Source organism: Nannospalax galili, unplaced genomic scaffold (genome assembly GCF_000622305.1).
Source record: "Nannospalax galili isolate Female #2095 unplaced genomic scaffold, S.galili_v1.0 scaffold290, whole genome shotgun sequence".
NCBI classification, from domain to species: Eukaryota; Metazoa; Chordata; class Mammalia; order Rodentia; family Spalacidae; genus Nannospalax; species Nannospalax galili.
In genome coordinates, this window is record NW_008331486.1 from 5,055,516 (window position 1) to 5,081,394 (window position 25,879).

A 25,879-nucleotide genomic window follows, 5' to 3' on the forward strand; every position below is an offset into this window, starting at 1 on the left:
ATTTTCTATTCCCACGATGTCAGAGGCCTGCTTGTCATTTGCCCTTTTCTTTTTGGGGGTCTCTGTACTCACAGCTAGCCTGGATTCACTATGGAGACCAGGATGGCCTTAAACTCAAGAGATCTACCTGCGTCAGTGCTAAGATTAAAGGTGTATATATGCTGTCATTTGCTTAAAAAAAGTTATGTTCCCTACTTTGATTTCCTTGAGTGAATCTAATCATCTTGATCCATTTCTCTTAATATGGTTCATCTGATATATCCTGTTTGATTGTCCATATTTAGGGTTAACTATAGGGCAGTAGCTCAGTCTCCTCTCAACACATACATACCACCTCCCTGCAGTCAATTGCAATAGAAATTTGCTCCCATACATACACCAATATAATTTCAGTGGAATTTGGCAGGAAAGAAATGGAAGTAAATGGGTTAAATTCAGTCCACAAGCAATATTTGTTTGCCATCAGTGACAAAGGCTGGCAAGCAGATGCTCACTGAATGTAGGCAATATTCCACTGTATAACCAGAGCTTATTAACCCTATATTAAATACAGAACTTAATGCCATAGCCCATTTGTTTCCAGCTTGATAATTACATGGATATTCAGAGAAAAATCTATCAATTCCTGATCACCTGGCAGAAACTCTGGATATGAAGATGCTAGAATATCAAGGAGTGGCTGACCCAAGTCAGGACAAGCGAGGAAAAACTGGAGAATGGCTCACCTGTGGAGATTATAGTAACCAGAGTTGGGACCCCCAGAACACCAGGTGTAGAGCCGCCGGTAATTCCAGCAAAAAGGGCAGAGATAGGGTTCCCAGAACAAGCTGCATTTGCCAGCTGTCTCAAGAACGGCAGAGCAACTGAGGAAGATTCCTGATAGCAATCTCAGGCCTCTTCAAGCAGGACCAAACACAAAAATGAAAAGCACCTTCTCCACATATCCTGAGACTGTCCTACACAACAGGTTACCCAATTGTTACCCTGAATACCCCACATGAGCCAATTCCCTCTGAACAAGAAAGAGTCCTACAGGTTGTCAGATCATCTTTTATTGAAATAGTTTCTCTTGCTTAACTCTGTGGGAAAGAAAAAAAAAAAAGACCTTAATCAACAAAGGGCAAGTTAAGATTCCATGGCTATCCCCAGCCCACCTGCTTCCCTCTTAGAACCAAGGGAAACACCCAGAAGTCACTTACAGCTGGGCATTCCACTGCACCACTGTTGATGTCATCTATGATGTCATGAGGGTGACGACCATCCACATTGCAGCCCACAGACTGTGCAGTACCCAGGATCTCTTTAATAGTTCCTACAATCAACAGTAGACTCAGCAAGGGCCCCAGCACAGATGAGACAGTCTCACAACAGGCCACAAAAGGAAATGGGGCTCTCCCTGAGCTGCCTGATGCCCAACCCCAATCTTGAACTTTCAACAGCAGAATATTATTCGGTGCTCTTACCAGAAAGTTCTCTGGCCAAGGACCGGTGCCGCATCTGTCGGGCAATGTTGACAATCTCATCAAAACTGATATTTCCACTGTGCTTAACTGCAAGAAAGAAACAATAGTTTTAGTACACAGAGACAAGATCACAGGGCAGCTTTCCACCCATTCGTAGGCTGTTCCCATGCTTTCGGCACAGAGTCATCCACATGTAGGACAACCCTGTTTCCTAAAAGCTGGGGCTCACTTTCAGCTCACCACTGGATTGCACCAGCCAACAAGAACTGGTCAGGTGCAGTGGCGGGTGGCTAAGGGCGAATCAAGTCTCCACCAGCCACCCTAACACTCTATTTTAGGGCTAAGAAACAGGCTTCAATTCCTGGGGTCCAGTGTCAACCAACCCTCCAAGCCATTATTCACAGGCTTTCCCTGACACCATTTCCTTTCCCATTGGAGGACCTCCTCCACACAAGGGCCTTAATTGATCCCCATGCCATGTAGTTTCAAAGGGAAGCTACACAGATGGGCTTGCCTTTAATCCCAAGTGCTAGACAAAGGCAGGAGAATCTTTGTGAGTTCAAGGCCAGCCTGATCTACATAGAGTTCCAGGCCAGCTGGGGTTACAGGAAGACCCTATCTCAAAAAGACCAAAAATAAATAAATAAAGGGAAACTATAGCCACGTAGCAGTGACTATACAGTAGCAAAAGCACAAACCACTAGTAAAACCACACAGAAGGACAGTCAGAAGGCCAACTCACTGTTTTTCTGCTTCTTTCTGTCTCTTGGTGGCTCCTTGAGGGCTTTGATGATCAGGGCAGAGGCAGAAGGCACGACCTCAATCTGCAGGAGATTCTTGATGAGTATGCCCTTCCCCACCTCCAACTCCCAATATTGCCATGGCTGTCAGCCCTCACAGGGTGTGGCCAGACACTGGCCTTACTGCACATGGTTATGGTCCACAACTTAAAACATACCTAGGGCCAACAAGATGGCTCAGTTGGCAAAGTACCTGCTGCAAAGCTTGACTACCTGGGAACCCTGGGACACAGAAAGGCCTCCACCTCCACATGTACACCATGGCACATGTGAACATGCTACCTACTAACTCCCATATACAATAGATGGCTCAGGGGTTAAGAGCACTAATTGCTCTTGCAGAGGAGCCAGGGTCAGTTCCCAGGACCCACGTGGCAGCTAACAACTGGGTGTAGCCCCAGTTCTAGGGGATCTACCACCCTCTTCTGGCCTCTATGGGCATTACATTCACGTGGTACACTTACATACAGGCACTCATACGAATAAGCACTTTAAAGCAGTCTCATAAAGACAATAAAGAAATACCTGGGCCTGTCTGTTCTGAATAGTCAGTTTCACTGTAATCCTCAGACCTTTCCAATCCCCGGTTGCCTTGGCAATGTCATCACCAACTTTTTTTGGAGACTGAAGAAATAAATGTAAACATGAGTCACTCTAATTAGAACCACAGCCTTAAAACCAGCCCAGCACCCCAAGCCTTCCCCTTCCAGAACAAACATCTGGCCAATTAAGGGACCACCTCACCTTAGTATAAAGGGGGAAGATGAGACTCAAGTTTTGTCCAGTTAAGTTCAAGCCTTGGCCACAAGGGGGCCCCATCACTCACTAATTAAACCAAGCTTTAGGGCTGGTGAGGAAAGTTTTTCAGCACTGCTAAATGAATGGGTCACCTACAAGGGCTTTAATGGTAGAGTCCCATTGAGACCTACTGGGAGAAGGGGGTATCCCCCTTTATGTGGTGGCTAAGGCCAAGAAGCACATTTAAGATCCTGGATAGGCAAGACTAAGCGAAAAAAGGTACGTGGGACAGGGCATCAGTCTAGGTATCAGCATGCAAAAACAGCAGGGTATAAAACCGGGCACGAAGGACACAAGCTAGTGATGGGTAGAGGGGGCCTGACCACCACCCGGTTTGCATTCAAAGCTGGAAATGCCTTTTGCCCACTCTTCCCCATCTAATCAGCCAAGCCCATCACCCAAAGAGGCTCTGGGTAAAGGGCACTGTCTGCCAAGGCTGACCTGCGCTCTCAGCACGTGCCCACACACATACAACTAAGTGCATCTGGCTTTTTAAAGGCAGGCATGTTTTATTCAAGAAAAATACAAGGTGCCAGGCCGGCTTTTCAAACAGAACCCATGACATAGTTCCAGCCAGTTCAGCGGCTCAAGTCTACTCGGAGGTAGCAATGGCGGTCCCCCGAGCGCAGCCCTGTCTGCACAAAGCACAGTCCGGATTCTCGCATCTCAAGTAGGCAAATGGCCCTGGCAGGAACGACTTACCAGACCCAGGGGCCCGATCTTGGGGGCCAAGGCGGACGTGGCGCCGACTTCGCCTCCGGTGCACCTCAGATAGACTGGGAAAAGGCAGAATTAGAACCCGGGCAGAACGGGCCGCGCCGCCCTCGCCGCGTGGTCCTGGCTGCACGCTAGGCCTGCGCCCCTTTCCGGAAGGCGCCGCCACGTCCCGCAGACCCGGCCGGAGACCTCCCGGGGACAGGCCTTACCCTCGGGCGTAGGGCCGGGCTGCAGGGCGGTCCGGTCCTCCCTCCCCGTCTACATGAGGAAGCTGAGGCCCAGCAAGGGACACCCGCCGGGGCCGGGCCCCGGAGGTCCATCGGCAGCCCCAACCGCGGCGAGGGCACGCACCGACTTTGATCTCGTTGGGGTCGAACTTGGGCGGCATGATGGAGGCGGCTGGTGTCGGATGAACCCGGATTCGGGACGACCGAAGAAAGTTGCACCTAAGCCTCCTCCGCGCCGAAAGCCAAAAGGCCAAAAGAGGCCCCGACTACGCCGGATATAGGCAGGAAAGCTCAGCTCTCGCGAGACCCACTGGCTCCGCCCAATCGCTGGCGACGCCCTTGTCGCCGTCTTTTTTATGGGCAGACGCCTGCCACCGGCGGCTAGAGAGCCCGGTCTTTGGGTAAGCCAGGGATTCGGAAGGGGCTGTGGGAGCACTTAGGCCGGGGCAGTCAGAGAGGAGGGGCTGGTCTTGAGGTTCTGGGTCCTGCAGTTACCCACGTTCCCTTACCCCGCGGGCAGCTCTGGGGTCTCCGGCTCCCAGCCCAGGGCCCTGCCCTTCCCCTAAAAGATCTCACCCGGATTCCAGGACTCCAGTGCCATTGCTACCCCAGCCCTCTTCTCTTTTGTGATGTGTTGCATGTTAGTTACCCAAACGAACTATTCAGGTCTAAATCCAGACTCTTCATAATGCAATTCCTTGGTTTCCAGAGTCCCAAGACGTCGTCATCCTGGTCTGCATGACTTTCTGAGATTCAAGAGTTTCGGTCCCCAGTTCCTGAGTTAGGAGGAGACCCGACTGCCCCTCCGCCTGCAGGTGCCGTCGTCTGCAACCCCTAATCTATGACCAAAGTCTTTAGGGTGAGCAGCCTGCCTTGAGGCCACTCCAGAATCGGAACACCGGTGGACCGCTCCATCCACAAAGCCAGGTCAGACACCGTCCAGAGCTGCCATAGAAAGATGGGTGTGGTTCTCCCTATCCGAGCTGGAAATCGGGGAGGGAGTTATAGACATCGTGGACATAGGAAGACAGATTGGAAAGAATCGTGTTGGGAAAAACCAGGGAGCCATGGTCACGGGGTGGGGGTGTTGGGAAGTCTAGATTTTGGGAATAGGGGTGAGGGAGGGCTAGTCATTAGGAACCAGAAGAGTAAGCACTAGCTATCAAGGTGAGATGGAGGAGGGCTCTTTGTAGGCCATTCCCCACACATGCAAGTTGGTGGGTGAGGAAAGAGCCCATACTGGCTCTGCAGGCCTCCCAGATAGCCCACACCCTGGAGCAGAGACCTGTAATATCTGAGGACCAGCTGTGTGTCTTCAACTGCACCACCCTGTAGTTCTTTCCCCCCCTAACCCCTGTAGTAGTCCTGGAATCAGTTTGTCAGGTGTGTGGCATTTTGTGGATTTCTTTATTGCGCTTTCTGTGGTGCCCAGTTCTGTGGCTCGGGTTTCACATATATGAAATCACTGGGTCCTGTATACAGAGCCCCAGATTAGTAGCATTACACCGTAATACAGATGAGGAAACAGACTCTGAGAGGTGAACCAAAGTGGTACAGGTCTTGGATCTTAGATGTCAAGGCCCATGTTATTAATCACACCCTTCCTCTAGGTGATTTCTTCCTGCCTGTTCCTGGCTCTTATACAACACTGGCAGTTACAGACACTGGGCAGGGAATGGGCACCCAGCTTCTGAGTTCAGGACAAAATGATTAAGTATACTAATCTGTGAACACCAAGGAACTGGGCAAACTGCACAGGATCAGGACTTGAAAGATGAGCATGTCGGGCTGGTTTTGCTGCTACATAGACCATGTAACCAGATCACTGGACTTAATGAACATCAGATTCTTCACTATAAACAGGGCTGTGGTGTGAATCAAGTGAAATAATAGCTGTAAGGGAGGCAAGGTGCCTGAAGATTGCATTTTAATTTGTATTTAATTCATAAATTTGATTCATAGATCTTTGGTTTTGACATGATTGATCTCCTCAACTCATGGCTGGCTTGGTTGGTCTTACTGATGCCATTCTGACAAGGTGTCCAGGGCTAGAGGTGACCCATCAGCTGAGTCTGTCAGGGTCCTCAAAGAGCATCCTTGAAAGGCTGGGTGTGATGTGGCATGCCTTTAGTCCCAGCACTTGGGTGACAGAGGCAGGTAGATCTTTGTGAGCTTGAGGCCAGCCACGGCTACATAGTAAGACAGCAAAAAAAGGGGGGGAGGGAGGAATGTAGCTCAGTGGTGGAGTGCTTGCCTAGCATGAATGAGGCCCTGGGTTCAGTCCCCAGTACCACAAAAATCAATAACAAACAAATAAAAAAGCATCCTTGGAAGGCACTTCCAGGGGCTTCCCTTAGATGGAGGAGAGCCAGACAGGCCCATCATCAGGAAGATGATGCCAACACCTCACAGTGGGTTGGGGGTAAATGTAGGCCAAGCTCTGGGCACTTGGCCTGCTTTTCTGATTTTTCTATCCAATCCTGTGATTATTTCATCAACAAACAACAGAGTGTTGAGCACCACTGACGGCTCAGGGCCCTGATGAACAAGGCAGACAGACCTACCATGAGCTCACAGTCCACCTACCTATGTTACTGTGCTACCTGTCCGTAGTGTCAGAAGCCAGGACAAATTTCCTGGTGCTGACTTCTCTCCCCCACCCCAGTGTCCTGAAGAGCATTCTGGGGAAAGAGAAGATGCCACTCTTTTTCCGGAAGCGGAAACCCAGCGAGGAGGCTCGGAAACGCCTGGAGTACCAGATGTGTCTGGTAAGGCATGGTACATTTTCTGGCTCTTTCTGGATTCCTTCTCTGCCCCCTAAATAGGTTCTACACTGTTCCCTCCCCTCTGGCTTCCCATCCCTGAGAGTGTGCTTCCCTCAACTCCTGAGTACTCGGCACTACTTACTGGTTTCTTTTCCCTACTGGACCTCAGGTGGCCATCGGGCCACTTGCTGAATGGACCAGTGGACCCAGACAATGGTTGTGGTCCCTTCCAACTCCTTACTTCTGTGTATCTTTCCTTGGTTTGGCCACATGATGAGGACGTTTTACTTGAATGCTTCTTTAAAAAATATTGGGGGGTGGTGCTGGACAGATAACTCAGCAGTTAAGAGCACAGGCTGTTCTTACAGAGGACCAGGTTTGAATTCCAGCACCCACATGCCAGCTAACAATCATCCATAACTCCAGTTCCAGGGGATCCAACACCCTCTTCTGTTTTCTGCAGGCATTGCACAACACGGGCACACTTGCATACGTGTATACAATACATGCAAACACATAAAAATAAAAGCAGGCCAGGCATGGTGGCGCATGCCTTTAATCCCAGCACTCAGGAGGCAGAGGCGGGTGGACCCCTGGAGTTCAAGGCCAGCCTGGTCTACATAGTGAGTTCCAGGCCAGCTGGGGCTACAGGGAAACCCTGTCTCAAAAAGACCTAAATAAATAAATAAATAAATAATAGCAAAAAAAATTTGGGGGGGGGACTAGAAAGATAGCTTAGCAGTTAAGAATCTATACTGCTCTTCCAGAGGACTTGAGTTCAGTTCCCAGTGCTCATGTCAGGAGGCTCACAACTACCTGTATATAACTCCAACTTCACAGGGCTCTGCATCTGACCTTCATGGACACCTGGACCCATGCACACATACCCACATATGTACACAAAATTGAAATAAATATTTTTTAAAAATAATTCTTGAGGGGCTGGAGAGATAATGGCTCAGTGGTTAAGAACAGTGACTGTTCTTACAGAAGACTTGGGTTCGAATCCCAGCACCCTCATGGCAGCTAGCAGCTGTCCACAACTCCAGTTCCATGGGCTCCGACAGCCTCTTATGTCCTCCATGGGCATTGCGCAGCATGGGTGCACTTACCTACATGCAAGCAATACATACATACACATAAAATAAAAATAATTAAAAAAATAATAATTCTTGGGCATAGGCATGGTGGTTCATCCCTGTAATCCCAGCACTTAAGAAGATTGTCACAAGTTGAAGGTCAACCAGGGCTATATAGTGACTTTCCAGGTTAACCTCGGCTACAGAGTAAGACCCTGTCTCAAAACAGCAAAAACAGCGGTGCTTGCAGATGGCATCACCTGGAGCCTGAGCCTCCACATTCGGTCTCCAGTCCAGCAGCCAAGAACAAATTAAAAGGGCAGATGTCCAGGAATGTATTTCATAAAATCAGCCAAAAAGAACTTGAAGATAGAAAACAAAACCATTCGCCACTAATCTTAAGAAGATAAACTTGGTGAATATGAAAGCATCAAGAGTGGACAGAGCTTTTATAAATATACAGAAGGGCTTTGCAAAGTTTTCAAAAAGCCTTTCTCTTGAACCTGTATAGAAAGAGCTGAGTCCTCAGCAGCACCGTGAAAGAAACCAGCTAACGTTTAAAGCTACAAGATTAGTGGCTCAGTTGTAATATAGAGATGTATCAAACTTCCCCCAAAATCAACCAGCAAAATGGTTTTTTTAAAAATATTATTTTTATGTTATGTGTATGAGTGTATTACCTGCATGTATGTGAGTGCACCATGTCATGCAATGCCTCCGAGGTCAGAAGAGGGCTTCAGATTTCCCTGGAACTGGAGTTAAGGATGGGTTCGTAGCTGCCATGTGGGGGCTGGGAATTGAAACCGGGTCCTCTGAGAGAGCAGTCAGTGCTCTTAACCACTGAGCCATCTCTCCAGCCCCCAAAATGGTTTTTTGGCTTTTTTTTTTTTTCTTTTTGATCTTTTGGAGACAGGGTCTCCCAGTAGCCCCAGCTTGGAACTCACTATGTAGAACAGGCTGGCCTTGAACTCACAGAGATCCGCCTGCCTCTGCCTCCCAAGTAAGTGTTAGGATGCAGGAAGATCAGGAGTTCAAGGCCAGCCTCAGCTACATAGTGAGTTTGAGGCTATATGAGACCTTGTCTCAAAAAGCAAATTTGTTAATTTTAAAAATTATTTTTCTTTTTAGGCAAAAGAAGCTGGAGCCGATGACATTCTTGACATCTCTAAATGTGAGCTCTCAGAGGTAAACAGGGTAGGGTGAGGGCTGTGAGTTTCATTTGTTCTCTTTTCTTAGATCTTCTGTCCCTAAGAAAGACAAATGTGGACTGAGACTTTAAAAATACTAGAAGTAGGTCTGGGGAGATGACTCAGTCAGTAAAGTGTTTGCCAATTGTGCATGAGGTCCTGAGAGTCCTGGGACTCACTGGCAACTGGTCTAGCTGAATCGGTCAGTTCCAAGTTCAGTGATATGCCTTGCCTCAAAAACATAAGGTAGAACACGCCTTTAATCCCAGCACTCAGGAGGCAGAGGCAGGCGGATCTGTGTGAGTTCAAGGCTAGCCTGGTCTACATAGTGAGTTCCAGGACAGCTGGGGCTACAGGGAGACCCTGTCTCAAAAAGACCAAAAAACAAAAAAGGTAGATTAGTGTGCATAGCGAGTTCCAGACCAGTCTGTGCTACATAGTGAGACTCTGTCTCTAAAAGAAGCAAAAAAGACATCCAATATTATTAAACTCTGGCCTACACAGGTACCATTGGGTATTCACACACACACACACACACGCGCATGTGCTTGTATATTCATACGTACACACACAAGCACACGCAGGCACGGCCAGAAGCACTAGTCAAGAAATGTTTCCTTAGATTGCACCCTTGTCTACAAGAAATATGGTGACCCTTGACCTCTGCATAATCTCCAAAAATCAAGGAGCCTAGTTAGAAAATGAGTCAGGGGAGCTAGCAGGATGACCCAGCACTTAAGATGTGCTGCTCTTGGAGAGAAACCAAGTTTGGTTCCCACATTGGCCAGCTCACAACCACCTATAACTCTAAGGGATCCAGCACCCTCTTCTCCCCTTTGTGGGCATGTGAACTCATGCATGTACTCACATGTACACACAGACACACACATACACACTTTTTTTTTCTGTCTTTTTGAAGCAGGGTCTCCCTGTAAGCCCCAGCTGTTCTGGAACGCACTATTAGACCAGGCTGGCCTTGAACTCACAAAGATCTGTATGCCTCTGCCTCCCAAGTGCTGGGACTACAGGCATGCGCCACCACGCCCAGCTAACAACATATATATATTTTTTGGAAATCTTAGAAAAGAAAATGAGCCAGGCATGGTGGAGCGTGCCTTTACTCCCAGCATTCAAGAGGCAGAAGTAGGAGTATCATGAGTTTGAGGCCAACCTGGACTCCATAGTGAAACGCTGTCTCAAGAAAAAAAGGCAGAAAAAGGGAGTTGGTGATGAAGCTTGGAGGGAGGGGAGTTGGTGATGAAGCTTGGAGGGAGGGGAGTTGGTGATGAAGCTTGGAGGGAAGGCCTGTCTAGCACGTAAAAGGCCCTGGGTTCAGTTCCCAGTACTGTGGGATGGAGGAGAGGAAAAACATCCACAGATCCCTAGAGTGCTGGAAGAGTGAGGATTCTCCAGCCCCTGACAAGGTTCCTGATGGGCACAGGATAGGAAGGCTAGGGCAGGACCCTGCAGTCTCCAACCAGCTGATTGGAGGAGGGCTGACCACACCCCCAGCGCCATTCTTCCCCAGCCCTGTCCTGGCTTTGTGCTGTTCTTCAGGTCCTCACCTCCCACGCATCTCCCTCACACCAATGCCATTTCTGAGAAGCTGGCAGAAGAGGAGACGCTCACCCTTCTCTGTCTTGTCTTAGATTCCATTTGGGGCTTTTGCAACCTGCAAAGTTCTGCAGAAGAAGGTAAGCTGAGTCTTCATTTTCAGAGAATCACTTACTGCATGTTTGCTTGGGGAAAGCCCCATGGGACTTGGAGTAACCACTGTCCTTGCATGGCCACCTCCTGTCTCTCTGGCTCTTACCTTTTGGGCCTGCGGTAGGGATTGTCACAATTAGGGGAGTAGACTCCAGGGTTAGGCAATGCTTGACCACTCCTGGCTCTGCCTGTCACCGGCTTCATGTCTTAGGTAATGTCCTTAAACTCTGACATCTCAGTTTCTTCATCTGTGGGATGAAGATATTGACACTCTTGGTGGTATTGTGTGAATTAGATGAAGACAGTGGAACAGAATGCCTGTCTTACAGTACACACTTATTACCACCCTCCCACCCCACCCCCACACTCCGGTGTCAAATGTCGTAAATAGAGAAAACAGCAAGGCCACCCTGGTCTACATAGCAAGTTCCAGGTCAGCTGGGGCTACAGGGAGACCCTGTCTCAAAAAGACAAACAAACAAACAAAAGTAAAACAGTTAATTCCGGCCACCCAACAGAGGTTAAAAGGGGATGAAAGCTTCCAGAAAAGCATTGTAGCTTTGGGTACAGATGGGTGCGTGTGCACAAGTGACAGATCTAGACAGAAAGGTAAAAAGTGTCCCTGCCAACAGCCTGGTGAACCCTTTGTCCCTGAGGTATAAAGCAGCTGATGTCTAACAAAAATAGCCACAGGTTGAGCTCTAGACCACATGCCAGCTCTGGGCTGAACCCTGTTGTCTAGTTCCCTTGCCAATCATCATGGCCGGCCTCAAGGGCAGGTACTTAGTACTTGCTTTTTTCCATGAAGAGCCTAAAGCCAGGGGAGGCTAAGCTCAGAGCAGCTAATCCCGTCTCAGAATGGAAGGTAGAGTTAGACCTCCTGAGTCCCTTTCACCCTTACAATTCCTGATAATATAGTCATCTGAGTCACATTCAGAAGATTCTTTGAACGAGGTGTCGTGGTGCACACCTTTAGTCCTAGTACTTGGGAGGCAGAGGCAGGCAGATCTCTGTGAGTTCAAGGCCAGCCTGGTCTACATAGTGAGTTCCAGGACAGCTGGAGCTACAGAGGTTCCCTTGATTCTAACAGTATCTCCCTTTGTGTGTCTGGTTAAGCAAAGATGTACCTACCAAGATGGCAAGCCTGCCATGTGCCCTGTCAAGCCCTTCACTTTGCCTTTAACCTTCCCTGCCCTTTGCTCTTCTGCAGCCTGACGCTGCTCTCATTTTTGCCTCACAGGTGTTGATTGTGCACACAAACCACCTCACCTCCCTGCTTCCCAAATCCTGCAGCCTCCTGAGCCTTGCCACCATCAAGGTACTGGGCCCTCTCCAGGCCTCGGCCTCAGGAACTCTTTGGTGCTCTAGGTAGCATCTGGGCTTCTCCACCCACCTTGAACCTCCTCTGTTAAAATGCATAGTATGCCTCCTAGATGGTCAATGTGCAGTTTGATCCCTGTGGTTTACCGGTCACTTTTGTGAGTTATGCATGGCATAGAGTAGCAAAGGGAACCAGCCCCAGGCCCTGCCCTCTGAGGTCTCCACTCCAGGTAGAAAACTAGATCCTAAATTCAAGGCCCAGATAAGAAGGTGTCAACATTGACACCTCAGTGACCTGGGAGGATTTCCCGGCAGGACAGGGACTGAGTAGCATCATAGTATAGTTACGGTGTCGCCTCAGGGTTGTTCTGCGTGGAGGTGGAGCTTGTGGGAGCAGAACTGGCACCTAAACTAACAGTGAAGCCTGGCAGCGTGTCCATGCACCCCAGGTGCTCTTCATGGTGAGGAGGTGACCAAGGCAGGGTGGGGATAGGGTTCTGTTGTTGATTGGTTGATTGGTTGGTTTGGTTTTTTTTTTTAATTTATTTAGGATGGTTGTTAGCCACCATGTGGGTGCTGAGAACTGAACCTGGGTCTTCTGCAAGAGCAGCCAGTGCTCTTAACTGCTGAGCCGTCTCTCCAGTCCCAGTTGGTTGTGCTTTTTGAGATAAGGTCTTTCTGTAGCCCCAGCTGGCCTAGAACTCCCTACGTAGACCAGACCAGGTTGGCCTCGATCTCAGAGAGATCCATCTGCCTCCTGAGTATTGGGATTAAAGTCATGTACCACTATGCCAGCACTGCATGCTTTTTTTATTCATTTTTTTCCATTTCTTTATTTTTATTTTAATAGGTGTGTGTGTGTGTGTGTGTGTGTGTGTGTGTGTGTGTTTCTGTTTGTCTATGCTGGGGACAGATACGAAGAGCCTCATAGGTAACTGAGTACATGCCCTACCACCAGATCACACTCTAGCTCATGCATTATATTAGTATTCAATACTGAGTGATGAGTCAGGGAAGGGTTGGGTTTGTGAGACAATACCTGAGACCTGGGGTGGCCTTGTCACCTAGATGCCCTGGAATCTGGGATCCTGAGGTCTGAGGGGTGTGTTTCCCCTGCAGGTTCTGGATCTCCATGACAACCAGCTTACAGTCCTTCCTGATGACATCGGTCAGCTGACAGCCCTGCAGGTAAGGCTGCAGGACAGAGCAGCCCACCTCTGATGACAGGACAGTCTCATGTGCTCTTGCCAGTGGGCACAGGCTGCCTCCATGCAGTGCCTCGCCCTCACAGCCTGGGCCGTGAGAGTCTCTCTACTAGGTTTTTGGCATATATGATTTCATCATGGGTTTCTTCCCTCGCTACCCTGCCCCCTAAAAGCACCCAGTGACTTTCCATCTTTTAAAAGACAAATTGTGGGACTGGAGAGATGACTCAGCAGTTAAGAGCACTGGCTGTTCTTGCAGAAGACCCAGGTTCGAATTGCAGTACCCACATGGCAGCTAACAACTGTCCGTAACTCCAGGTCCAGGGGATCCAGTTCTCTCTTCTGTCCTCTGTGTGACACACCGGTACACTTACACACATGCAGGCATAACATTCATGCACATAAAATAAAAATAAATCAATCAAAAAAAATTTTTTTTCTAAGGACAGATTACACACTCTGCTGGCTCCCTGCTGCCTTGCCTGTAGCCACCCCTGCGTTGACCAAGTGCTCACTTGGGGCCAGCCCTGAGCTAGGCCTGTCCCTTGCATCACTTACAGAGGCTCCCAACCACCCTTCAAGGCTCAGACAGTGTTGGAGGACAGAGTGGCTCCCCCAGTGTGTAGATGGAGAGTCCACGTTCTTCACCAGGGCCCATGTAGGCTGGGGTGTGGCTCAGTGGTAGAGCATATACCTGGGGTTCCATCCCAAGCTGCTCAAAAAATACAAACAAAAGTCTTATACTATGGGTCCTGGCTGTTTTTCTAGCCTCCTCTCTCTCTCTCCTTTGCTCACCGTGGTTACTTCTTCAAACCCTCTGTTGTCTGTCCCTACCTGACTTCCACCCCGGCTCTTTCTTCCTGGGGCTATCTGCAAGGCTCATCCTTCACCCCTGAGCCCAGATGTCTCTCCCCTAATCTCCCTGTCTTAAATGAATTCCTCTCTCCTGGGTGGTATTTCCCAAGGGCAGTGTCTCCAGTTCATCATTGTTAATTATGCATCCAGTGGCCTGCTGAAAGGACACCTTCAAGGGGGATCCTGTGGCCCAGCTCACTGCTTGGCCCTGGAGAGGCCTGAGGAATGGTCACAAATACCCCACCACATAGGTGACGTTACTGCATATTATGGAAGACAAAACTGAGGCTCAGAGCAAGGACTGTAACTTGCTCAAGGTCACACAGGGAACAGCAGCAGACACTGGTGACTGGCCCCACCTGGAGCCACAGTATATACCCTGAAAAAGATCTTGGGGGACTTTTTATATGATACTTTTATAGAATTGCACTGGCTGTCTTTGGAAACCTGATGGTACATTATACCTGGTTCATCAAGTATTTATCTGCCTCTTTTCAATGGCCACTTAGCTTTCCTTTGTATCAATATTTAATAGCTATGGTAGCCTGTTGGCCTGGCTTACTTACTGTTGTTATATCCTGGACAGAGTACTATCTTAGGAGTCCATTGAACCCAGGTTCTAATCCCAGCTCTCCCAACTCTGGCCTTGAGACCTGATACAATGGAAGTGCCTTTTAGTGACTCAGTTCCTTTCACTCAGCAGTGGAAAAGCAGCCCGTGCTGCCTTACCTGGCCCTGACAAGCCCTTCTCCCTCCCCATTGGTTCGCTTGGCCATTCTGTGGCAATATAAATGGTAGAACCTCAGCCAGGTACAGGTCCAAGGACTTGGTCTTGCTCTCTTGAGCACGACTCAACCCCTCTCAGCCTCAGTTTTCTCACCTCTTAGATGGGACCAGAACAGCATATACCTGCCTCAGGGGGCTGCAGGAAGAAGTGAAGGCAGGAATAGTCCCTGGATGACTCAGGACTGAGGAATACAGCCAGTCACTGCTGTCCGCAGGGTCCCTCATGTCCTTCCTTTCTTCCTTAGGTTTTGAATGTGGAAAGGAACCAACTGACGTATCTCCCACGCTCTATTGGGAACCTGCTCCAGCTCCAGACCCTCAATGTGAAAGGTAAGGGGCCACAAACACCTGTCCATGCAGTCCTCGGGCAGCTCCAGGGTCAGGCCAGCTCCTGACCTTTCAACAACCACAGGGTGCTCTGCCTGGGAGCCACTGAATGTGAGGGTGATATTCTAAGCCAGACTGACCTCCTGCTCTATCAGTCTGTCTCCATGGCAACAAGAGGCAGAGTTCTTGTGGCAGAGTCAGAGACTTGTGGGGCACAAGACAGGCAGCAGTGACAGCCAGGCCAAGTGATGGGAAGAGAGTAGACTGCCGGGCAAGACAGGAAAAGGAGCCACCGCAGGGCCTCTGAGTGGCACATGACATTCAATGAACTGCACTAGCCTGTCGAACAATGTGACTGGCTGCCTGAAGACACAGGCAGAGGACAGAGGTTTGCCCAGCTGACATGGGAAAACTGAAGCTCACGGCTGTGACCTGCTCAGACCGCCCAGTGAGGAGGTGGCCAGCCAAGATGCCACACAGCATCCCTCCCCCGCTGAGCTGACGTGCCTCGCTGCACCCTGACCACTGCACAGAATGCCTCAGCTCATCCAAACGTAACATGTGACTGATAAGAAAATGGTGCCATGTTGCAGATGTGAAACTGCAGCATGGGGAGGGAAAGTCAGGAGTCTGACGTGACTCAGCTAGCCGATGGTTACAGGAGCTCCCAAAGTCCCATGAGTGTCAGGCAGTGGCCATGGGGCTTTGGGGTGCTGAGTTCTGCTGTTTGGGTCTCTCCAGACAATAAGCTGAAGGAACTTCCGGATACCTTGGGCGAGCTGCGAAGCCTACGCACCCTCGATATCAGTGAAAATGAGATTCAGAGACTGCCGCAGATCCTGGCACATGTGCGGACCCTGGAGGTAAGCTGAGAGTGTGTGTTGGGGGGATGTCTCTCCAGTGCTTCCTCTGGACTGTCACCCCCATTCCTGAGTGACTGACTGTCCTGGTCCCAGAGTGCCAGGTGCTGTGGTCCTTGGAGCTCAGAGAGCCCGACATGTGAGCGCTTGTCATGTCACTTTGGTGATGCAGGGGTTGGGGGGTTACCTAGGCTTCAGTGTGGCAGGGCAGAAACTGTGCCTCATTAGAGCTCAGGGTGGCAGGGTTGGGTTAGCCCCTCCCAGGACCCTGTTTGAGTCCTCTCAGGCTGATGTAACCAAGCACCCCAGAGCAGGCAGCTCACAGAAGAGCTGGGCAGTTCAAGGTGTGGACAGAGTTGGTTCCTTTTGAGGCTCCTTCTCTGCGGTGACCTGTCTTCCCTGTCACCTCATCTTCTGCCTTCTGTGCATGTCTACATCCAGATCTCTTCTTCAAAGGGCATCAGCCAGATTGGATTAGGGTCCAGCCTCATCCAAACTGTAGCCACATTCTGGAGTCCAGGGGTTAGGACTTCAGTGTGTAAAACAGTGACACAGCTCAGCCCACCACGGACACCAGCACCAGGCGTCCCCCTTGGGAACATTGGGCCATCAGTAAGAATAAGGTAGCTTATGCTCATCTGGCACTGGTTTTTTTTTTTTTTTTTTTTTTTTTTAAGCGTGTATGAGTGTTTTGCCTGCATGTATGTAAGTGCACCCATGTCATACAATGCCCATGGAGTCCAGAAAGAGGGCATTGGATCCCCTGGAACTAGAGTTGCTGATGGTCTTTAGTCTCCATGTGGGTGCTGGGAACTGAACCTGGGTCCTCTGTAAGAAGACTGTTAACCCCTGAGTTATCCCTCTATCCTCTGGCACAGTTCTTGTTTGTTTGTCTGGTTGGTTGGTTGGTTGATTGGTTGGTTGGTTGATTGGATTTTTATTTGAGACAGGGTCTCATGGAGCCCAGGCTGGCCTTAAACAATCCTTCTGCCTCTGCCTCTGCCTCTGCCTCTAGAGTGCCTGGATTACAGACATATGCCACCATACCCAGTTTATAGGGTGTAGGGATCAAACCCAGCACTTCCTGTGTACTGGGCAAGCACTCTACCAACTGAGCCATATCCCCACCTCTCCTGGCTCTTTCTAAGACTATGCCTATGTTAGCTCTCTGAATCCTCACAAAGATCTTGTGAGGTGTGTAGAAACTGGGGTACCAGCAGGTTATTGGACTTTCCAAGGCTGCACAGCTGGTCATAGATGGGATTGGACATCAAGCACTCTGGAGCCAACCCTGTGCTCATCACCTTTGTAAAACTCAGGGTCTGGAATGGACACTTATCTGTCATTTGAATCAGCATTCAGAGCCCCCAGGTTCTGTCAGTGAATCACCTTTGTCAAGTAAATCTGTAGAGTAGGGGTATCTGGGGGGCAGCAGGTGAGCAGAGACAGGACAGGGAAGTAATTGACATCAGGATCTAGTGTCCCTTGTCAGGCAGTAGCCTCAAAAAGCATAGGGTGCTTGGCACAGCAAGAGAAAAGCCAGCTTGGCCCCACTCTCTGCTCTGTCCTGTGATGATAGGAATGTCCAGTGACTGTGCTCCCCAAATCCATGGTCCTTAACCACATGTGGCTCTTGAGCATTTGAAATGTGGCTGGTGAGACCAAGGAACTAAATGGTGTAATTGAATCTTAGTTAATTCATATTTAAGTAGCTGCAGGTGATTGGCAGCTACCAGGTGTCAGCATAGCTCAGTGCACGTCTTGGCCCTGAAGCCGCCCGGAGACTTTTGCTAAGAGCCCTAGGGGAATGGGGATGTGGCTCAGTGGGGGAGCACTTGCCTAGCATGTTGATCCGCAGCACTGCAGGAGAGACTTGGGATAGGGGGCCCATTCTCTTAAAAAACTCTTTAAGGGTCTGGAGAGATGGTTCGGCAGTTAAGAGCACTGACTGCTCTTACAGGGGACCCGAGTTCAAGTCCCAGCACCCGCATGGTGACTAACAACTGTCTGTAACTCCAGTTCCAGGGGATCTGACACCCTCTTCTGACCTCCTCGGGCATTGCACAATATGGGTGCACTTACACACATGCAGGCATAACACTCATACACATAAAATAAATAAAACATATATTTGAAAAAATATTTTCTTTATTATTTTTATTTTATGTGTATGAGTGTATTGCCTGCATGTATATGAATGCACCCATGTCGTGTAGTGTCGCGGAGGTCAGAAGAGGGCTTCAGATTCCCCTGGAACTGGAGTTAAGGACGGTTCGTAGCCGCCGTGTGGGTGCTGGGAATCAAACCCGGGTCCTCTGCAAGAGCAGTCAGTGCTCTTGACTGCTGAACCATCTCTCCAGCCCTGAACACAGACAGTCTTAATGAGGCCATACTGTGTGCCAGCTCCATTCAAATGCCATCCATCATCTGTTACCCACCACACAGGCTGCCAAGTCAGGGAGTCTATACTTGTGTGACACCGAGGAAACAGTCTGCTGGGCTGGAATTTAAAGCCAGACTGAGTACCTCTCAAGCAGCAGAATCTAGGGCCTCTCCTCCCACAGGTAACGGAAACGTCTTGTCATCTATGCTAGCACCCAGGAGCCACTGGCTACTAAAGCCATGGAAATGTAGCTGGTACAGCCAAGGTGTGACCTTAACTGATTAAAATTTAAATGAAAGCCAAGCATGGCAGTACACACATAGCTCAACACTTGGTAGGGAGAGGCAGGAAGATCACAACTCCCATTCAGCCTGGACTACATAACAACATCCTGTCTCAAAAAAAATGAAAATAAAAAAAATAGCCAGACGTGGTGGCACATGCCTTTAATCCCAGCATTTGGGAGGCAGCGACAGGAGGATCTCTGTGAGTTCGAGGCCAGCCTGGTCTACATAGTGAGCTCCAGGTCAGCTGGGGCTACAGGGAGACCCTGTTTCAAAAAAAAAAAATTAAGGCTGGGGAGATTGCTTGGTGGCTAAAGTGCTTGTAAAAGAAGCTAGGTTTTAATCCCCAGAACCCATGCAAAAAAAAGCCAGGCATGGTGGTGTGTGCCCATCATCCCAGTACTGGGATGGCAGAGACAGGCAGATCTCCAGGGCTTCCTGGCCTTCTTGGCAAGTTCCAGGCCAGTAAGAAACCCTGTCTCAAAAAGCAAGGTGAATGGTGCCCGAGGAACAACACCCAGGGGTGTCCTCTGGCTTCCACATGCACATGCAAGACATGTAAATGGTCACACGTGACTTGTAGCCACCATACCTGGTAGTGTGGCCCAGAGTCCACACTCTCAAGCCACCGCACTTTACTCATGTTACCCAGGTGGGATTAATGTGCTTTAGGTGTGGCCACCTCTGCTTGCTGGACACATCTTATAGGAAGGGGAGACAGTGAACACTCAGATCGACGGTGAAGTCAAGTGGCTGCTAACCACTTGGGCAGTGAAGTGACTCACACAGTAAAGAAGGGCACCTGTGTCCACAGACGCTGAGTCTCGACGCCTCGTCCATGGTCTATCCCCTGCCGGAGCTATGCGGTGCGGGTACTGCGGCCGTGCAGCAGTTCCTCTGTAAAGGTAAAGACAGGCCATCCCCCTCCCCAGTGGCCACCCTGTGCCAGCCCGGGCACAGGGACAGACCAGATGGTACAGACCCTGCCTGCTCAGAGCTTAGGGGCTAGTGACTGATCACACAGGGGAATTAAGTCACAGGCTGGGCTTAGGAGAGAGCAGAGTGGAGCATCTGGCTTCAGGAAGGCCCACCTGAGAAAGCAACACGGACGCCTGAGGAACAGTTAGAGCCTGGAGAAGAGAAGGGGTATTTCTGACAGACGAGGTGAGTATTGAGGGTCTGGAGGAGGGCAGGGGAGCCCGAAGTGTGATAGACAGAAAGCCAGTGTGGCTGGAGCCCACTTGGGAGAGATGGGGACAGGGGTGGTGTGCCTGGGCCCAGAGTCCAGTGGGGCACTTAATTTCACAGAGATCACTCAGGATGCTGTTAGGAGGTTGGAGGAGGCAAGAAAAAGTGTTAAGCCACTGGGGTCATCCCAGGAAGATGTGATGGTAGCCTGGACTTGGAAAAAGGGCATGACTGGGCAACAAGAGGCGCTAAAGCCTAGCCCCTACTGTTCTGGGTACCAGGAGGAAGCAGCTCCAGGCTGTTCTCAGCTAGGGTTCCTGTCACCTGCAGAATTTTCAGACCATAGCCGAAACTCTGGTCATCTGATCTGTGATGTGGGTGCAGAGCAAGGGGAATGATGGTCTTTTCAATATGCAAATGACCCTGGATCCATTGAAAGAAAATGAACCTTAGGCTGGGGGTGACAGGGCACTTACGTAGTATGCATAAAAGTTCCAGCCTCAGCACTGCAAACAGAAAAGAGAAAATAAAACAAATTTTATTCCTTTCATGAATAGGAGATGGGCAGCACTAACAGGTTGGTAAGTAGAAATAATCAAAATCAAGCTTTCCCTCATAAGACACTATTTAGGGAAAGAAAATGTGAGCCATAGGCCTGAGATATTTGCAATATCCCAAAAAGGGTTTTTATTTATTTTCAAGATTACTATGTATCAAGGTTATCCTTGAACTCACAATGTTCCTGCCTCAGCCTCCTGAGTGCTGGGAGTACAGGTGTCCACCATTGCTATGACAATATGTCTGAAAAAATCAACCCAAAGAGGAAAGGTTTATTTTGGCTTACAGTTTCAGAGGCTTCATTTTGTTGTCAGCCAGCTCCATTGTTTCTGAGCTGCGGTGAACATCAGAACAGAAGCATGTGACACCTAAGCTGCTCACCTCGTGGTGGCCAGAAAGCAGCGAGACAGACAGGAAGGGGCCAGGGACAAGACATACCCTTCATACACCTTTAGTCCCAGCACTTGGGAGGCAGGGGCAGGCAAATCTCTTTGAGTTCAAGGCCAGCCTGGTCTACATAGCTAGTTCCAGGCCAGCTGGGCCTACAAAGAAGCCGGGCGTGGTGGCACACGCTTTAATCCCAGCACTCAGGAGGCAGAGGCAGGTGGATCTCTGTGAGTTCAAGGCCAGCCTGGTCTACATAGTTCCAGAACAGCTGGAGCTACAGGGAGACCCTGTCTCAAAAAGACCAAAAATAAATAAAAATAAAAACAAGAAATACCTTTCAAGGGACAGCAAGATGGCTCAGCAGGTAAAGGCACTTGCCACCAAGTCTGATGACCTGGGTTCACTCTCTGAGACCCACATGGTGAAGCAAGAGAACTGATTACTGCAAGTTGTCCTCTGACCCCCATGTATGAACTATGGCACTGTGCCCCTCCTCCCACATGCATAATAAATGAATGGAATTTTTTAAAATTAAAAAAAAAAGAAGTACCCCTTGAAAGCGTGTCCCCACTGACATGGCAAAAGCACACTGCCTCTGCTTCACCCAGACCCCACTTCTGCTTTCCATCACTTCTCAATGATGTCATCGAGTTAGGGATCCATCAGAGGGTAGCCAAGCCTGCCTGGTGGTACAGATCTGTAATGCCAGCCCCTCGGGAGGCTGAGGTGAGAGGTAGTTCAAGGCCAGGTCCTGATATGTAGCAGGACCTGTCTCAGAAGGGCAAACAGAGGCTTGAGAAGCAGCTCAGCTGGTAGAGTGAGTGCCTTGGATGCATGCAGCCCTGGGTTTGATCCCCAGTACCTCATAAACTAGGCATGGTGGTCGCCTGCGCCTGTAATCCTGGCACTCAGGAGGAAGCAAGAGGATCAAAAGTTCAGGATCATCCTTGGCTGCATAGTGAATTGGAGGCCAGTCTGGGACGCTTGAGATCCTGTCCCCAAAAAAGGACGGATTGGAGAGGTGGCTCAGTGGTTAAGAGCACTTGCTGCTTTTGCAGAGGACCTGGGATCTGTTCCCACATGGCATCTCACAACCATCTCACGTTCCAAGTGTGCCCTCTTCTGGCCTCCATAGGCATGGTGTGCCCATGATACACATGCATACATATAGGCAAAACATTCATACACATAAAATAAATCTTTTTTAAAAGTTTTTTAAAAATTATAGCTGGGTGTGGACCTGAGTAGTTGGAAACCTGAGGCAGGGGAGTCAAAGGCCATCTTGGAATACATTGGGTTACATAAGGAGTTCAAGGTCAGCCTGAGCTGTGCTATGTAGTGTTAGATTTTTGGAAAATAAAAGGAAAGAGAGGAGTAGGAGACAAGAGACCAGAGCCAGACCTGCAACAGGCAGGGAATAGATCTTCCTTTATTCAAAGAAGATACAGTGAGAGGTAGAGGCTGTCCGCGGGAGCCAGGCATCTACGACTAGACAAAGAAACCAGGTGTTTTTATACGAAAGTTGTGAGACACAGCTGCACTTTGTGGGGAGTTGAATTAGTGCCCAGGTTTGGTGTCCTTGAGGGTCTCTTTTCTCAGACAGATGGGTGACTTATCTATGGCACTAAAGGACACAGGTGGGCTCCACAAACAGTCTCTCTCAGTCCCGGGAGTGACCAGATCATAAGGCTTGAGCAAGGCCAGGCTGCCAATTTAGGGCCAGTTAGACACTTTAAGGGATTTATGGCTTTCCCTAATAAGGCTTGTGGCTCTTCTGCAATTTACATATTCTATCAGTAAAGACCCTGTTGTGTCCTCCCCAACCCCACCCCACCCCGTGTGTGTGCACGCATTTGTGTGTGTGTGTATGTATGTATGTATGTATATGCGTGCAGTGTCTTTCAAGCTGAAAATTCAGGTCTGTGACTCATTTCCACGAGTAGGTGTTGGTACCCAACAGAAGGACATATGAACTTATGCCAGAAGCCATGTCCACAAATTTCACACTAGCAATGCCCATCCATAGGGAAATGGATAAACTGTTTCATATTTACACAAAGCATTGAAAAGAACAAACTCTTTCTGCATGCAGCAGGCTGGATGATTCTCTGACGAAGGGTGGAGGGAGAGAAGCCAGGCACAGAGGAAGTCTGCTTTTGTCAGGCAGCACCTGAGCCCTGAACCCACACTGACCCCAGCGTGTAAGGGTGTGTTCGCTCTTAAACGTTCTTTGTGGTAGAGCACTTGCCTAGCATGTATGAGGCTCTGGGTTTAGTCCCCAGCTGGTTAAATAAAGTTAAAAAAAATGGCTGGGCATGATGGTATATACCTGTTGTGCTGGATAGCTTTAGTGTCAACATGACTCACCTGGGTTGAGGGAGCCTCAATTGGGGATTTGCCTTTATTGGACTGGCCTGTGGCCATATCCATGGGGCATCTTCTTGACTGTTGAGTGATGTGGGTGGTGCCACCCCCTGTGTTGTATAAGAAAGCAGGCTGGGGCCAGGAGGAGCAAGCCAGTAAGCAGCATTCCTCCATGGCTTGTGCTTCAGTTCCTGCCTCCAGGTTCCTGCCCTGAGTTCCTACCTTGGGCTCCTGGATGAACTGTGACTCAGGATATGTAAGCTAAATAAACCCTTTCCTCCCCAAGTTGGTGTTGGTCCGAGTATTTTGTCACAGCAATGGAGGAACAAACTAGGACAGAAATTGGTACCAGAGAGTAGGGTATTGCTGTAACAAACCTGACCCAGTTGTATGGGGAGGATTGTGGAAGTGTTTGGAACTTTGGCCTAGAAAAGCCATTGAGTGCTCCGAGTTTGTTTCTGTGGAGCTTGGAACAGTTCTGCTGAAAGAGTTGTAGACAATGGAGGCTTGTGAAGCTTCAAAGGGAAGCGGAGACTATCAGGGCTGTTCGTGTGATACTTTGAATTGAGAATCTGTGAGTTCTGATTGGCTGGGACTGTAGAATCAGCTGTGATTAAGAAGAGACCAGAACCTGAAGTAAAACCTTTGCTTTACTGGGACAATTGATGCTGGTAAGCTGGGGCTGAAAAATCAGCTGTAAGTATCAAGTCTTCTGGTAAAGTCTTCTGGGAGGTATTTCCTCAGGGTCAGCACACAGAGGGGACCTGCACCTCTATGTCAAGCTGGAAGCAGGACTTGGTAATGTGTAAGAGTCTCCTGCATGGTTCTGGTGTTAAAAGCGTGAAAGGTCACAGAGAGCAGCTGAGGCTTGGCACTCTGAGAGGCCAGGAAAGGCCATAGGTGAAAGTGCAGCTTCAGTTGCAGTGAAGACCCCAGGATTGAAGGGGTCATGGAGAGAATCTGAGACTCTGCACCCCAAGAGGCAAGAAGAAGCCATTGGTGAAGGTGTAGCCTCAGTTTCAGTGGAGATCCCAGCTTTTTGGAGATGCTGGGACCATGGGATGACCACGAAGGACAGCAGTAGTGTGGAATGGAGCTGGCCTGGGTCTGCAAGACAAGCTGTGTGTGCTGTGGCTGCAGAGACAGAGCTGCCAGTACCCTTTGGAGGCCAGAAGATCATGAGTGACTCCCAGATGTCCAGCCTCAAGCTACTTTGCTGGACTTTGGTTTTGCTTAGCTGTGCCCGATTCTTCCCTTTGAAATAAGACAGTACTTGTTTTGGATTTTACAGAAGCCCACCCACAGAGATGTCCAGCCTTGAGCTACTTTGCTGGACTTTGGTTTTGCTTAGGTGTGCCCGGTTCTTCCCTTTGAAATAAGACAGTACTTGTTTTGGATCTTACAGAAGCCCACCCACAGTTAAGATGACTTTTAAGAGATTATGAACTTTTAGGTCTTTGGAGTTTTTAAGGACTATGGGGGTTTTTAAGGTTGTACTGTCTTATGTTGTGATATTAATGTTAAAATCATATCTTGGGGACAGGAATTGGAAAGGTTATGGTTTAAAAGTGATGTGTTTGTGCGTCAGGTTGACAAGGGGTCGATTGTGCTGGACAGCTTTAGTGTCAACTTGACTCACCTGGGTTGAGGGAGCCTCAATTCGGGCATTGCCTTCATTGGACTGGCCTGTGGCTATGTCCGTGGGGCATCTCCTTGATTGTTGAGTGCTGTGGGTGGTGCCACCCCTGGGCAGGTGGGCCTGTGTTGCATAAGAAAGCAGGCTGAGGGACTGGAGAAATGGCTCAGCGGTTAAGAACACTGGCTGTTATTGCAGAAAGCCTGGGTTCGAATCCCAGCACCCACATGGCAGCTAACCGCTGTCCATAACTCCAGTTCCAGAGGATCCAACAACCTCTTCTATCCTCTGCGGCAATTCAACGAACGGCACAGGTGCACTTACCTACATGCAGGCAATACATGCATACAAATAAAAAAAAATTTTTTTTTAAATAAGGCCGGGCATGGTAGCACACGCCTTTAATCCCAGCACTTAGGAGGCAGAGGCAGGCTGATCTCTGAGTTCAAGGCCAGCCTGCTCTACATAGTGAATTCCAGGACAGTGGGTGCTACAGGGAGACCCTGTCTCAAAAAGAGCAAAAAACATAATAAATGTTTAAAAAGCAGGGTGAGCAGGGGCCAGGGGAACAAGCCAGTAAGCAGCGTTCCTCCATGGCCTGTGCTCCAGCTCCTGCCTCCAGGTTCCTGCCCAGAGTTCCTACCTTGGGCTCCCGGATGAACTGTGACCCAGGATATGTAAGCTAAATAAACCCTTTCCTCCCCAAGTTGGTGTTGGTCAGAGTGTTTTGTCACAGCAATGGAGAAACAAACTAGGACACCTGTAATCTCAATAATTGTGAAGCAGAGGCAGAAAGATTTTGAATTTGAGGCCAGTTTGGGCTACCTACTGAGACACTGTCTGAAATATTAAATTTTTTTTAATTTAATAACCACATGATTAGAAGAAGCATTTCATTACAGCTTTAACATATTCAAAAACACACTCCAGAGCAAGGATACATCTCTTTCAAAAGTGGCTGTAAATTTTTAGGTTCACAGTTG

At 49.2% G+C, this 25,879-nt stretch overlaps 2 protein-coding genes and 1 non-coding gene across 4 annotated transcripts in view; 1 reads left to right on the top strand and 2 right to left on the bottom strand.

Annotated features, from left to right (window-relative positions):
- Positions 1 to 1,034: 1,034 nt before the first annotated feature.
- Rpl12 (ribosomal protein L12) lies at positions 1,035 to 4,265 on the bottom strand. The gene is made up of 7 exons (XM_008825046.2): positions 4,130 to 4,265; positions 3,764 to 3,837; positions 2,789 to 2,887; positions 2,206 to 2,287; positions 1,464 to 1,550; positions 1,200 to 1,312; positions 1,035 to 1,079 (listed from the first exon to the last, which is right to left on the bottom strand). Exons 1-7 carry the CDS (start codon positions 4,164 to 4,166, stop codon positions 1,074 to 1,076), a joined length of 498 nt encoding a protein of 165 aa, XP_008823268.1. The 5' UTR covers positions 4,167 to 4,265; the 3' UTR covers positions 1,035 to 1,073.
- Positions 1,620 to 1,750, bottom strand: LOC115069067. The gene has a single exon (XR_003848398.1). It is a non-coding gene; the product is annotated as a small nucleolar RNA SNORA65 (small nucleolar RNA).
- The window catches only part of Lrsam1 (leucine rich repeat and sterile alpha motif containing 1), a 53,353-nt gene continuing 31,728 nt past the window's right edge, over positions 4,255 to 25,879 (top strand). For both annotated transcript variants that reach the window (XR_003848137.1, XM_008825028.3), the window contains exons 1-10: positions 4,255 to 4,406; positions 4,715 to 4,932; positions 6,671 to 6,773; positions 8,978 to 9,034; positions 10,686 to 10,730; positions 11,984 to 12,061; positions 13,183 to 13,251; positions 15,155 to 15,239; positions 15,978 to 16,099; positions 19,578 to 19,668. Coding sequence is in view for 1 of the 2 variants with exons in the window: in XM_008825028.3 (XP_008823250.1) it covers positions 6,702 to 6,773; positions 8,978 to 9,034; positions 10,686 to 10,730; positions 11,984 to 12,061; positions 13,183 to 13,251; positions 15,155 to 15,239; positions 15,978 to 16,099; positions 19,578 to 19,668 (619 nt within the window). In the remaining variant the exon portion in view is untranslated. The remainder of the gene's footprint in view (positions 4,407 to 4,714; positions 4,933 to 6,670; positions 6,774 to 8,977; positions 9,035 to 10,685; positions 10,731 to 11,983; positions 12,062 to 13,182; positions 13,252 to 15,154; positions 15,240 to 15,977; positions 16,100 to 19,577; positions 19,669 to 25,879) is intronic.

Bases quoted from the DNA above. Each gene is read 5' to 3' on its own strand.
- Rpl12 (XM_008825046.2), bottom strand. From the start codon at position 4,166: ATGCCGCCCAAGTTCGACCCCAACGAGATCAAAGTCG. The intron at 2,888-3,763 runs GTAAGTCGTTCC...TTATTTCTTCAG, and splicing joins AGATCGGGCCCCTGGGTCTG to TCTCCAAAAAAAGTTGGTGA. The intron at 1,551-2,205 runs GTGAGTTGGCCT...TCTTTCTTGCAG, and splicing joins CAGAAAGAAGCAGAAAAACA to TTAAGCACAGTGGAAATATC.